General features: G+C 33.9%; 1 protein-coding gene across 10 annotated transcripts in view; it reads left to right on the forward strand.

The window, feature by feature from the left end:
• The window catches only part of LOC141393585 (uncharacterized), a 74535-nt gene that overhangs the window by 34434 nt on the left and 25070 nt on the right, over window positions 1-15031 (forward strand). For all 10 annotated transcript variants that reach the window (XM_073966744.1, XM_073966746.1, XM_073966745.1 and 7 more), the window contains exons 3-8: window positions 2527-2827; window positions 3161-3227; window positions 3487-3802; window positions 4359-4488; window positions 4614-4751; window positions 11104-11289. In XM_073966744.1, coding sequence (XP_073822845.1) covers window positions 2752-2827; window positions 3161-3227; window positions 3487-3802; window positions 4359-4488; window positions 4614-4751; window positions 11104-11289 — 913 coding nt within the window. In that variant the 5' untranslated portion in view covers window positions 2527-2751. The remainder of the gene's footprint in view (window positions 1-2526; window positions 2828-3160; window positions 3228-3486; window positions 3803-4358; window positions 4489-4613; window positions 4752-11103; window positions 11290-15031) is intronic.

Consider the following 15031-nt stretch of genomic DNA (forward strand, 5'->3'; position numbering starts at 1 on the left):
TCTATTGATCCATCCATAGAAGACCTGGAAGTCTTTTTATAGCAGACCAGAAGATTTTTTTATTGAATTATTTTTCTATTGAATTATTTCCGTGATTTTTCGGGTAGTTATCACACTGATCTTATCGATGAAGCAAAATTATATTTTCCGTCATAATTTGTACAGTCGAACTTCTCTATAACGAACTTCCCTGTAACAAATTTTTCTCTATAACGAATGAAAATTTAAAACACGACTTTTTTCAATCTATTTTCACCTATTTTAATCTCCCTATAACGAACTTCGCTACATATAACGAATGCTTCTCTATAACGAAATTTACACAACAAACGAGAAACAAATCACATCACCAACGTTATTTTTTTTTTAAATAAATTCTTTTAAAAAAGAATAAAAATGGATTCAAAATACAATAATTTTCTAATGACTTACTTAGCGGTATTTTACACTATATATCAATGTCATATGACACGAAATAAACACATTCCATATCTACCCACGCAGGCAATGTGGATACGTAATTTTATTACAATTTTTCTGGTGTGGACGCACAAAGTAAATGGCGTAAGGAAAATCCCCAATATTGCACATATTAGCGACTTTATAATGATGGGAAATTTCATGTCATATGACATTTACATATAGTGTAAACTACCCCTTAATCGAATATTAGACATCTAATGGGAAACAACAGACCATTGTTTTAAATGGCTGGTCTTTCTTAGTAAAGCTAGGAACTTCTGATACTGTAGAAAATAATATTTGTAAGACATAAACAGAATACAAATGTGGAGATGATAATAACATAGAATTCTATTTAAATAATTGATTCCGACATTTTAACAATGAATTGTACCTTTTTTGGTGTCTTTAAAAACTGCCCTTATCGTATTTGTTTTCCCATTGCTTATTGCGACGATTTTTTTTTTTTTTTGTTAAAGATATGTAATTGGCGAAATTAAAAACACTTTTTATTTCACTTTCAAATAAAAATTCAATTTCGGTTTATTCATCCACACACATTTGTTTCTTTTTCACTTATATTGACCTACATTTACCCATTTTGTCTAGGGTTCTCTATAACGTAATAATTTCTTGGTCCCCAACTGCTACGTTATAGAGAAGTTCGACTGCATATTTAACGAATCGGTAAAAGTGCATAAAAATCCAGAATATACTGTTACGAATGTAGCTGATAGATTTAGGTAAATTTAAATGAATTTTTGCTAATTTAAGAATTTGAATTGTAACGCAAATTTTTATTAAGCATTTCGTTTATTTGGATTAGCTTTGCAACAACAACTAATGTATTGAATTTACTACAATCATAAAAGTATCACCTATTCTTAATTGACACTGTTTACATAGCTAATTGTTTTCGTACTCTCATTTGTTTTGACAATGCAGTTATGCTTCTACATTGTGACGTCGTGCGTTGCAACTGCTCCTACTCCCTCTCTGTTATTACCTCTATCTCATTAGTTGTTTAAATGCATTTGTCTGTTTGTATACGAGTATGTGTGTTTGTGCATCTGGATCTCGTTTGAACATTGAAGAACTTCCCATATGAAGGATACTAGAACAGCCTACGCATACGCAAGCGTGTATAGATATGGGTCTGGTGAGCGAGTGAGTTGCAGTTCAGACCGCGACTTAAAACCGTCAGTGTAAGCTTAGTCAAGAATAATCTGAATAGAGTGCTTGGTACAGAAACAAAGAAGTAACTCAATAAAGCATTGTAGAATCATAATCTAGAACAACACCTTGTTTTATTTGGTACAAATCGTATCGGGGAAGAACATAACGTCTACACTGGTTTAACCCTAAGTCCGTAACAATATTTTTATAGAAGATAAGGAAGCCTCATAGAAGGCCAGAATATTTTCTCAAAGTAGCTGAGATGGTAATCCAATAGAATGTATTTTTATAAAAGACAGAAGTTGTGCTTGCACTAATCGAGAAGTTGTTTTATAGAAGATCAAAGCTTGACATAAGAAGACCTTGTATCTTTAGAAAAATCTAAGAATACAACACTTTTTTTAAGAAGAGTTTCTTAAGATGATGGTTTTCCATGGAAGATCTTTATAATAATAAGAAGGCAGCTGGTCTTGTTATAGAGGCACTCTCGTAAGTATTTGCATGAGATATTATTTATGATGAAGAGAAACTTCTTAAGAAGATTATGTATCAAAAAAAGAGCTTCTTAAGAAAATCTCCCATCTATAAAAAAGCTAAATTAAAAGATATACTATCTATATACGTTTTTAAGTAGATCATATATCGTGTAGAAGAGCTTAATAAGACAAACATATTTTTGGCTATGCACACCTAACAATACCTTGTTTAGATATTCGTTTATCTTTTCCTCCGTTCATCCAATTCGACCGACAACCCTATTTCGCTTTTCTTTGATTTTTTCCATCACAAATCAGGTCGTCTACAGTTGTTAAATAAATAAATTGAAATGTTCAATGAGAAAAAAATATGTTTTATTTATTTCTTTTTTCTTTAATGTTTTCTTTGCAGTTTTCGACGAGTAGATTATGTGGTGGTGGCCAACAACAACAACAGCTACATTAATAATAAACACCGCAACAAAATTATAAGCAGTTACGATTTATTTGCCATTGACGACTTGACGACGTTTAGCGAGTGCTGTGGTATTTTGCCGGCAAAATATAATTCGAGTGCGCCTTGGGACACACCATTTATAAATAAAAGCGAAAAGAAATAACAGCTTCAAAAATCATTATGAATTGGTTATGTTTTGGCATATTAACGGCACTGCTATGCCTCAGCCAAGTGGCGTCACTGTCTTTAGATCCAGGTAAGTCAAAGACCACGAAATAAAAAAACAAACAAATAAATGCAGAAACCCAGCATGACATGAGTCAATGTACAAAAAAAAACTCTGAGCTAAGGGTACTTGAGAATAAGAAATACTGAACCCATTTTCAACACCAAAAAAAGTCCCCACATGGGTGACGCCCGCTTTTGTGTGTGAAAATATTTCTTCAATTCTTATTTGCTGGTACAAAATTCGATTACATGAAAGATAGCAATGCCATTTAAATATTTATTTCCTTTGCTTTTTTCTCTGAGATGTAGAAAGATCAACATGTTTAACATTTAACGGTTTCTCCCATTTTTTTCTTTGCAGTGGCCTCAGCCGAATTGGAGCAACACATCAAGAAGGGCGACTGTGTAATCTCCATGCGTCACATAAGGTTAGTAATCCGGCCATAATATCAACGTTTAGTTGGCAATTTATTTTTGCAAGGGACAGGTTTTTAAGTTCAGTGTTATATGGGCGGAGGTTTCGCCACTTAGCACTCAATTTAAAACGATTAAATGGTTAAAAATTGCAGTGGGAAAATTATAAAATATTGAAGTAAAAACCGCTTCTTTATGTTTCCTAAAATATTAACAATGAAGGAAATTACTTTTTTATTAAAAAATAAATATTTCTTTTCCCTCTTTCGTAAGGCCCCGACGCAAATTACACATCCCCATTGAAGCCCTTTTCATGATTGATTTTCCCACGCTGAAACATAAAATGTCATTTTTCCTGGATCGCAAACAGCAACGTGTAACCTTGGATATCAGCGCTGGTGGTTCATTGAATTCGTTGCATTTCGAAATACCCCAGATTAATGAGACCAGTACCATCCGTTCATTGGCCCTACATTTCCATAAGAATCGTATCTCTCTATTGGTCGATTGCAAGGAGACTTCAGCCCATGAAATCGAAATGAATCTCACAAAATTATATACGCAGATGGATGATCCCATGGTGAAGTTGGTAAGTTTTGAACTCTTAAAAACATCTACTATTCATAGGAGACGTCTTAAGAGAATCTCCTTTAATAGAAACAAGGCCTCATAAGGGATTTGTAACAGAGAAAATTATAACATAAATGGGTATAATCAATAGAATGTACAAATTCAATAAGCAATGATCTATTTTAGATTGAAGAAAAGCGGTCTCGTATTTTCTATGGAGAGAAAAACTCTTAAGAAAATCTTCTACAGATAGAAGACAATTTAAAACAAATCTATAGATAGAATATCTTAAGAAATGATTTTCTTGAAATATAAATCCACCTAAGAGGATCTTCTATCATAGAAGACCTATTACGATAATCTCCCACGAAAATATGATATCTTAAGAGGATCTTATTTAAATAAACTTATGTCACCTATGAAGATAGACCATTTCTTTAGAGGATATTCAAGGAGTTTATACTATAGTTAGAAAACATTAGAAAGACACCTTAAAAAGACCTGAAGACTTCTGAAAAGAAATAACCTATCTACTAAATTATGAATTATATTATTTATATTACATTTATTTTCAGTTCCGTGAACGTAAATATCCTTTACATTTTGATGGCAATGTTGATGGAGCTTTGCAGAGAGCAAATTGTCAAAAAGGCTTGACTCGACGAGGCAATCGTCGCATGTTGAAAAACAAAATTTCGGAAAGAGGTAAGTAAACCCCTTGTATAGAAAAAATATTCCCTTCAAGCAAATCAAATGCTCTCAGAAGAATTTGATATTGACGAAATATTCCCCTTACTCGATTTTTTTATTTTTTTTTCTTGTTTTTCCAGAGAAGAACAAAAAACGTGATGTTCGCAATTGGTATAATCAAGAACCAGGCACCAGTGTTGAACATTATCGCCAGCAGGAGATACCCTTGGACATGGATCGTCGTGGTGACATACCCATAATGAGTGGTGATTGTGAAGGTATGTAGAAACATAAAACAACACCCAAACCCTTTACTCTTTATTAAAAAATAAAAGCTAATCAAGGCGATTCAAAATCATGGTGACACATAAAATGCAAAATAAATATGTATAGATGGGAATATGAAAAGAACGAAAAAACGACAGTAAATAGCAAACCAAGCCAGGTTAAGAGGAGCCCACAACTGTGTTGTATGCTGTTGCGTGTGGTGTTTTGCTTGAAATGAAAATGAATCAGCTTAAAATGTACCTTCAGATTAGCTTTACAATCAGCAACAACAACTAAACATCAGCATCAACATTATCATCGTCATCATCATAATCGTTGAGGTTTGAGCGCCGCCAAACATTGCCCCACACAACCTCACTCACAAATGCCACACGTTCATAACGATATCCATAACACTGCCACTAAACAATAATCAGCAATAACGACAAGCGAGTGCTAAAACCCCAGCCAAGAAAAACAAGAACTTAACATTGTGCGATAAATATTTATCCAGATGTGTAAGAGACATAGTTGTGTTGAGGTTATTGTGTATAATAGAGAGGGTCGCAGAAGAAATTTTTAAAAATTTAAAACTTCTTAGGGAGATTGTAGTTTTTTTAGAATGTTCATAAGATAAAAAACCTTCCTATAAAATAATACGTACAGTCGAACTTTTTTATAACGTAGTTCTTGTGGACCGACCGAATTACTACGTTATAGAGAAAATTCGTTATAGGAGATTATTTTGCGTGAAAACAACGTGCCTTAAAAACAACTTCGTTACAGCATAGACTAATAAATGTATAGACAAAGAAATCGTCTCAGTGAGAATGTTCGAATTGAGTCTGCTTAATATGCACTCAATTTTTAAAATAACGATAACTATAAATTTTTGAACTATTTATTCTAGTAAAATACAATATTTGGGTAGCCTTTGGCCGGATCTACATCCACATACAAAAATATGGTACAAAATCTTAATTAGCTCGCAAAAATTGTCTTCGAAAAATGTTGAGTTATTATGTTTGGTTTACATTCGGCGTCGTTTCGTGATTTCCAAGGCGTTTCGTGATTCCGCGCGAAATCAAGCAAAATTTATCATACAAAAATGAAATCATCTCATTTCGTGATTTCAGCGAAATCAACATCGAAATCACAGTACACAACCCTGTTTTTGCCTAAAAAAGTACCAGAAGTTGCAACACTTTTCACGTATCAGAATAAACAAGGTAGATGGTCAATTGCTGCAACAAAAAGTTTTAGTATCAAAATTTAAAAACAATGTGAAAAAAATAGTAAATTACCTTGTTACAATGCTATTTTTCATTGTGTTCCCGTATTTTTAATGGAATTGTCAAAAATTGCTTTCCCATACAAATTTCTTAAAAAATACGGGAACGGAAAAATGACGGAAATTGCAAAAACTTCAGCAGAAATTAGATGCCAATGAACATTCTGCTAGTTTCTACTACGCCAAATTTGTATGGCTAAAAACAGGAGACGAGGGCGTTATTCGGCGCAATTTTTTTAAAGAGAAGTGCAAGTCTTGCTGGATTTCGGAGTACGGGAACGCATTTTTTACACTAAACGGAAAAACTGCTGCAAGTAGTAATATTCTGCAAGTTCTGAACACAACTTTTATCTATCAAAATTTATTATTATGATGTCTCAAGGATAAAATCATTTTTTTATTTTTTCCTTTGTTAGTACTATAGACAATTAATACGATATATAGATCATTTTACATTAATTTTCGAAATAAAGTTGCAAAGTTCTATATTGTCATATATTTTTGGTTACTAATTCAATTTACAACTTGTTTTGAAAATTCCTGTTCGATCAGCTGCGCATATGCATCTACCTTGATTATTGTGATATGTTTGAAATCAACAAAAAAATAAGTGTAAACACCGGGATGTATTTCAGGATTTCGTGAAATCCAGTGGATTTTAGAGCACAAGTGTAAACTTGGCATTAGTATATGATTACAGGGAAGTTCGTTATTCTTCCATGTGTAAACATATTGAGGTCTTTTGAACTGACATAGAGGCAGAGCTCCGATTTACTCGCGAAGGAAAATTTGTGGGGAGGTGGTAATTTGTTTTGGGTGCAATATTTTTGGTTGGTTTGGGGCAAGTTTATTTGAGGGTGGGATAAGTTTTTGTTTGCCGCTGGGGAGGGGGCAAGTTGCCCCCCCTCAACTTGTTCAAATTCGAGAAGAATTTTCCTCGCGATTGAAATTCGAGCGAGTATTCGGAGCTCTGCATAGAGGAGTCGATTCTCATTGAAAGACCTTTCATATAGAAAATATATTTTGAACCTTTTTTAATTTTTGCCGATTAGGCCGAAAATGATTAAAAATTTATAATAGTTCCCAACTTCAATATAAAGAATTCCTTGCTCATATGTGATGTTTTGTTTTTGTATGGAAATCCCATCCGATCTTCTTCAAATACATAAAAATTGTTTAAGATTGTCTTCTATAAAAACAATGTTCGCTTTTATATGTTAAGAATATCTGGACATTTGTGGACCGATATTAAAAGACTATCAGCAATGAGAAGAATTTTTTATGCAACGATCTGGTCCTCTAGTGAAGACTTTCTGGCTTTGTATGAGAATATATATCTTCTGATTTCCTATGGACGGACATATAGGTATTTATTCCTGTAAGGTGCTAAGGCTAGTAGTATGGCAGGACTACAAGGTAGGTTAGGCTAAGATGACCGCTTTACTCAGATACATTTGGTCCATTGTGTCCACCCTGGATAGGTTTGAAGATTATGATTAAAATATTGTTTATTGCTTATTGAATTGAGGGTAAAGATTAAGAGATTTTCGAGATATTGATGTGCTCTTGATAGATAGTTTGTATTAGAACAGATAAGTGGCAAAAGAGAAATGGAGTAGTTAAGTGTTTTTGCCAAGCAAGACAAGGATTTTGTCAAAAAAGGATAATGGAGTCTATGTCTGATAACAAAGTGAGAGTATTTATTTTTTTATCTATGTATCTTCTGCATTCTCATTTAATCTATAGTATTCGAAACCTCTGCCATCCCATCTAGAGGTTAGATCCGTAATAAGTCTCATAGAGACCTATACATATTTTATCGATTGGGAGAAGGGAAGTGGATCTACGCTGAGAGATTCCAGATAGCTTTGAAACAGTCAGCGGGGCGCCTTGTTCTCAAGGTAAATCTCACGGAGTTTTCCGACTACAACGTAAATAAGGAGAATAACCGTGGATATTTAGAATAGACTTTCGGATTTTTGACGACAACAAAATCTTCTCTTGTATGAGAAAAAGGTTCGATGCTATGGAAGGAACAAATGGTGATGAGAACATGCCTTCCATGTCCTTAGAAAACGACGGTCTTCAATCTGAAGGTCTTCTGCGATGCCATATACTCTTTTTGGTTTCTTTTATATGCTACTCCGTCCTCTAAAGAAGTAATTTTAGGTTTCTGTGGAAAAACATAACACTAAATGAATAACTCTGATGTGCTACTCTTCTACCAGTGGTGGATAGACCTATTTCTTGTAAAATACTTCCTTCCCCCCTCCTATGAAAATCTTGTTGTCCACTGAAATTTTAAAGAATAACATGTAGGATTGATGTTCAAAGGGAATATATCTTCGCATTTAATGGGAAAACTTTCAAGTATCCTATTGGCCTCTGATCTTCTTCGGAACACTCTGTTTTCTGTAAACAAACGCCTGATCTTCAAATGTACGATCTCCTGATCTCTAAATTGTTTTCAATTTTACACCTTCTCCTTTTGGAAAGCTTGTGATTTTCTTTAGAATGGCCTATGGTTTTCTATAAAAATACTTTATACAGTCTTGTCAACTACGGGACAAACTTCTGGTACTTTACCTTTTAAAGATGATATCCTCCTGGTTGGAAGGTCTCTGATTTTCTCCATTTACTATTCAAAATCCTTCATATCTTCAAACGTTCTCTTATTTAAGTGTACTACCTTCTAGTTTTCTGATCGGAAAGAAAACTTCCTTGTCGTTAAGGGGAAAACTTCCTATATTCTAACATGTCTACAAAGTCCACGTCTTCCATCTGAAAAACTACTACGTCGACCTGGTCATCTATAGAGCGAACTCCTAGTGTTCGAAGTGAAGGAGACTTGATTTTTTTATAAAAAATCTAGCGATCGATATGAACGTATCCTCATCAGAAGACTTCTCTGGTATTCAAAAAGAAGACCTCTGATCTTCAAAAAACCAAGTTTTCCACAGAAGCCTTGAAATTCTGATACTTTTTGATTTTATGTAGAAGAAATTGCTGTTTATATGGTAGACTTCGTTACTTCTGGACAACCAAAGGGGCACACTTCTACTACTTATTGTCTATTTTAACTTAAAATTTTATCTCACATTTGTTAATTTCTTAATGAAGACATTTTGGTCCTCCATAGAAACAATTTAATAGAAGACCCTTGTCCCTTCGGGGATCTATGTGAGGACATGCTGGACCTCTTTATGAAAGCACTTTATCATCAATGAAAATCCATCTGATTTTCTGTTCTGTCCTCCAAAAATTTTAAAGACCAGTACTGCATCTTTGCCAAATAGAATTTAGGATGGTGCAGATCGTAGTTGAGCTAAAACTACTCTGCAGAGGCAACTGACGTTCTTCACCTACGTTAGATGGAAGATGTACATACTATAGCTATGGCATCAGCAACTGCATCCTGCCCTGTACGTTTGTTGATCTAGGGATTACATCTTGTAACTTCCTGACGCCCCTGCGGTAGGTCCAACTGTCACTTATGATGATTAGACTGACTGTCCAATGAGATACTGCGTCGAAACATATTATTTTGCTAAAGTTCCAGTATAATCTTCGTGTCCTTCTGTAAATGACGTTTTGATCTTCGGTAAACGACCGTATATTTGTATATTCCTAACGCAGAATAAGGAAAAAATGGCGATTAAATAGCAATTTATCGTTTCACAAATGTCATCAACATAGGAACCGACGCAAAGACCCTGCAATATCTATGGTGAAAATATTAATCTTACATAGAAAACTCCCTTTTTTTCAATCTTATTGTGGTTTATTCGATATTCTCCAACAGAGGGCATATTTGAAAAAGGAAACCTCCGATCTGTAAGAAACGCCCTATGTTATAATAAGAAACAGCTTCAATAAGAAACAACTTTGGTCTCTTCATTAGAAGTATTCGCATAATGTTTCTACAGTATCTTCCAAGACAAGATATCCACTTTCGGCTTATTGTTCCTTAAACAATCGTTTCAAACTAAGATTGGGGATGGTTTGCTCGATATCCTCCAAGAGATTGGAGTGGTTGAGGATATTGGCATCATCCGTTCTGGTTAAGTCGAGATGGCGGGCAGTGCTCTTGTTGTACTGTGCTGATATATTTAGAGTCCTTTATTGGTGGACTCAGTCCATGTCTCTCAGGGCAATATTGGCTTCTATTACCTTAGTATTTCAGTCAAATATAACTTTTTGACAATTGGTGTCGTAGTACGAGTATGTCATACACAACGTATTGACTGAGCGATAAAAAAGATCCGAAATCATTGAGCTTAAAACATAATTGGGCTTCAGTCATTAAAATAAAGGAACTCTACCAAGTCCCCTCGTTTCTCTCCCAAAAAAGTTTAATTCTTCGTTTTCTATTTATTTACTTTGTATCTTCAAGAAGGGGAAGTATAAAAATTATATTTAAAGACCCACTCTAATATGCATATTCTATTGTATTTGTATATAAAACTTGACCTTAATCTTGTCAGATTATCTCCGTATTTGTTTTAAGTGTCCTTCCACACTCATAAAATCTCATATTTACTCTCTTTCATTTGGGAGTATAAATTGTTCATCATTTTGAATGTTTCTTTAATTATCACACTTTCAGTTTGTAGTTATTTTAAGAAATGTAAAAGATGTATGTACGTCGGTATTTTCGTACCTCAGATAGTAGGTAGGCCGAAAGGTAGCATATGCTACCAACAACAATAAACACCACTATTTACTATTTTGTATTAATGTTGTTAGATGATTCGATGTTGTTCGGCATACAATTCAACTCAACCTACAAGTAAGGGGACCATTTTTTGTCACTGTTGCTAGTGGTGTTGCTGCAACTCTTGTCATTTGTCACCCAGGGATTGAACACAACATAATAGTGATTTTTTGGTTGTTTGTGGTACATAATGCAACAACCATATTCTAAACATAGATACGAGTATGTTTTCGGGTAGTCTATTCCTTTGCAATGCATTTACTAATCCTATCTTCTATTCACATCTGTGTTGAAATATTTACCAGCATATGTGTGCGTTTTTTGTTTATATAAATTTATTATTTTTGTTTCGTTTCAGACGCCCTCGCAAAATCCCTAAGCGATTTAATGGCTTTGGTAAAACTGCTACGTGAAGATATCGCCCACCAGCGCCAAGAAATTGCCTATCTGCGAATGCTGTTGGAGAATTGTGCCGGCTGTAAGGAAACCAAAGGTGACAATGATATACAACCAACATGCCGTACCTCAAATCCTTGCTATCCAGGTGAGTAAATGATAAATTAAATGTGGTAAATGGCCGATGTTGGGATTGTGTTTTTAATGAAAACAACATGTGTGTGATTTTCATGGGGGTTTCATTACAAAAATAAATAGCAAAACGAGATATTTTCTAGATCAGATATTATTAAAAATTTTGACAAATTCTTGGGTCTGGATTTGCTAATATAGCCAAAACTTACAAATTTACTCCTAAAATTGCTCCTAAATCAGCAATTTTCAATTAAAAATCTCAGAGATATTAGTGTATAAGTATTGAAAATTTATCAAAATATATTATTTCGGACATAACGTCAAAAATCTATGACATGACCTCACTCAATGGGTTAATCTTATTCAAAATTATTTATTTCAATGTTAATTTCATAATCGACCGCATTCGAATTTATTTCATAATTCTGCTCCAAATTGGGACAATTTATTTATTTCAATTTTTCCACCTTTCAAAAATTGGCCAAAAAGAACAACACATTCATTTATTAATGAATGTATGGCTGGTGACATTTACGCTGTGTTAGGAAATAGATTTGGTTGGGCGTTTGTAAAAATTTCAAATGTTATTGCCACTACATCATCGTTGAGCTACGGCGTGTGGTATTGTTCGTTGGTCACAACAGCGGCACAAGGTGATGATTTATGCCAAGATTAATTTGGTGCCCCACCATCGATGTACCCTTATGTGGGGATCATTGTCTTCGTGCATAATTAAAATTAAAAAAAAAAAGATTTATGATCTTCACTCCCAAAATGGATCATTATCAATGATTATCTTGAAATCCGTTCTGTCTTCGGGAGATAAACCCCTCTACGAAACAGTTATAAAATGGATTTTCAAGGCAAAGGTAAAAAGATGACTAATCTACGTGAAGAGATTTAAGTTTGTACAAGAAAGTGTAATTAAATGTTTTTGGGTAAAAGTTAACTATAAAACGAAATTGAATGAAATGAATAATAATTTGACATATATTAATGGTAAAATTTACGTTTTTATGGTCACATGAAATGGCCTTATAATCTCCTAAAGGAAAAATGCGAGATTAGTTGGTGATTAGTAGATGCTATAAAATCTCTCTCTATATATCTTAATATTCTAGAAGAGTACAGTATTTATGTTGAATAATCCCCAGATTTTAATGATTCAGCCGTTATGAAAATGCAAGTATAAAACAGTTGAAGTGAAATCTCAACGGTTTCTAAATGGTTTCAAAGCTTAAATGTAAATGGCTCTGAATTTTCAAGAGTTCAATATTTTTAAACTAAAATCATATATCCATCTGGGTAGAGATTTTGTAGTCTATTAACTTACGAGAAGATTTTGAAAAATTTATAATTTGAGTTTTAAAACATAGTTTATAACTTGAAATTAAATTAAAAATTGTTTTAAAAGTCAGGTTCTAACCCACATTCATTGTGTTAATATTTTATTAAAACAATTTTAGTTTCTTTGTGGGGAAAATTTGGCTAAAGAGAAGGGCACGACATACTAAAATTCGGAACTCGTCACAGATTTTCATCCGTTCCCTTTTTTTTTTAACAAAGACAATTACAGTTTTTATACCCAAGTGTCTATTGTTCGTCGAATAGATAAGTGTTCAAAGAAATAATCTCTTTGAGAATTTTTGGCACTAACTAAACTCAAGCAACTCCATTTGTAAACAAGGCAAATATAAATATATATCATAGCACGTGGAAGGCTAAACTAAACTGACCAAAAATTTAAAATAAAGGCGTGATCTGATTTTGGGAGAGGTTTTCTTAAATATGACAGACTGGTTTTCTAAAAAAATATACAGTTTTTCAATAAACATTTTTTTCTGAAAATTAGAGACCATTTTACTATCATAACGAAAGAAGCCTAACTTTACTATATTTTATGAAAAATAATATGATCTTTTCTATGGGTTTTCTTCTTTCGAAAAGACTGGGTTCAAGTCCTGTTTGGAAAAAATCTTCAAGTATTCAATGGTCTTCGCTCTAGTATTATATGAAAATATCAACTGTTGTACCATGAGCTGATTTCCAGTGAATCTATAAGAAAAACCGAATGTCAGGGTTCTGCATGAATGGTCAAGAAGGCACAATCATGTTTTTTTTTCCAAAAATTGAAAGACTTCGTGCCATAATAAGCACGCTGGAAAAACATGACAAAACCTACAAAATGATTTGATGTTAAGTGCTTATCGTTCGTTACTTGTTTTTTGTGGAGGTTATTCACATCATTCGCACATGCAGCGAATGATTCATACTATTCGCCACAAAATCTTTCCACTCGCTAAGAGAACCCCGTTTGAAGAATATAGCTAGTTCAAGGAGCTGATCAATTATTCTCGTTCTTTTTCTTAAAATGAACTAGCTCCTTAATATAGTTTCTTCGTTCCAAATTGGTCCAAGACATATATAGTTTAAAGAATCTTTTTCTTTCACCGTTCCTTTGGTTTCCTTCGTTTTAAATAGTTCCGACATCGGTATAGTTCAATGAATCGTTCCTAATTGTGTTCATCCATCAGATCTACCGTTTTGATACATGAAAGGTTGTGTCAGAATCTGAAAAATGAACGTAACGAACGAGAAAAAACTACGTAACTGCAAAATAAAAGGAACAAATAGAACCATATACACGGAAGTCTGGATATAGTTCCAGTAGTTCCTTTGACCTACTTCGTTCCGGAAATTCAGTGAATATTTGTATCGTGCAATTGAGCAAACTACTGCAATGCTAGCCATTTCACCAAAGGGACGAGTGCTAGCAATACAATTGTATCCCAAACCTATGAGAAGTTGTTATGAACTGTAGTGTTGGGCAATCTCGTTCATTCAGCGGATTCATCTACCTCACTCTGTTCACCAAATGGAACCAGATCGCTAATTTTATTCGTTGGCTCATTTTCGTTCAATATTACATTTCATTAAATGTGGGCTATCTCATTCATTGAACGGATCGATCCTCTTCATTCCGTTTACCTATAAGTATGTAGGTTATTTATAGTCCCTATGAAAAGAAATTCAGTAATTCTACTAGAGAAGTGGTTTTGAACTGAAGTGTTGGACATTCTAATTCATTGAGCGGATCGATCTTCCCCATTCTGTTCACCAAAAGGAACCAGATCGTTAATTTTGTTCGCTGGCTCATTTTCGTTCAATATTACATTTCAGTATTATTGGGCAATCTCGTGCATTGAGCGGAACTATTTTCTTCATTCTGTTTACCAAATATTAGTTTCTGTCGTTGTCTCATTTACGTTCAATATTACATTTCAGTCTTTAATTTCTATACGAATATCATCCTTCTCGAAAATATAATTAGAAAAATATCAATATTATATTAAAAGAAGATCTACAGATCTTCTGTGGGAAGATCTACAGATCTTCTATGGGAAGATCTACAGATCTTCTATGGCAAAATCTACAGATCTTCTATGAGACGATCTACAGATCTTCTATTAGAAGATCTACCGAACAGAATGAGTTTTACAGATCGTCTATGGGAAGATCTACAGATCTTCTATGAGGAGATCTATCGATCGCCTATGGGAAGATCTACAGATCGATCTTCTATGAAAAGATCTACACATCTTCTGGGAGAAGAGCTACCGATCTTCTATGAGAAAACTGCGGATCTTCTATGAAAAGATCTACCGATCTTATATGAAAATATGTACAGATCTTCTATGAGAAGATCTACATCTACAAAATCTACAGATCTTCTATGAGACGATCTACAGATCTTC

The sequence above is a fragment of the Musca autumnalis genome, unplaced genomic scaffold (assembly GCF_047663935.1).
Source record: "Musca autumnalis isolate F117 unplaced genomic scaffold, ASM4766393v1 scaffold_2, whole genome shotgun sequence".
Lineage (NCBI taxonomy): Eukaryota > Metazoa > Arthropoda > Insecta > Diptera > Muscidae > Musca > Musca autumnalis.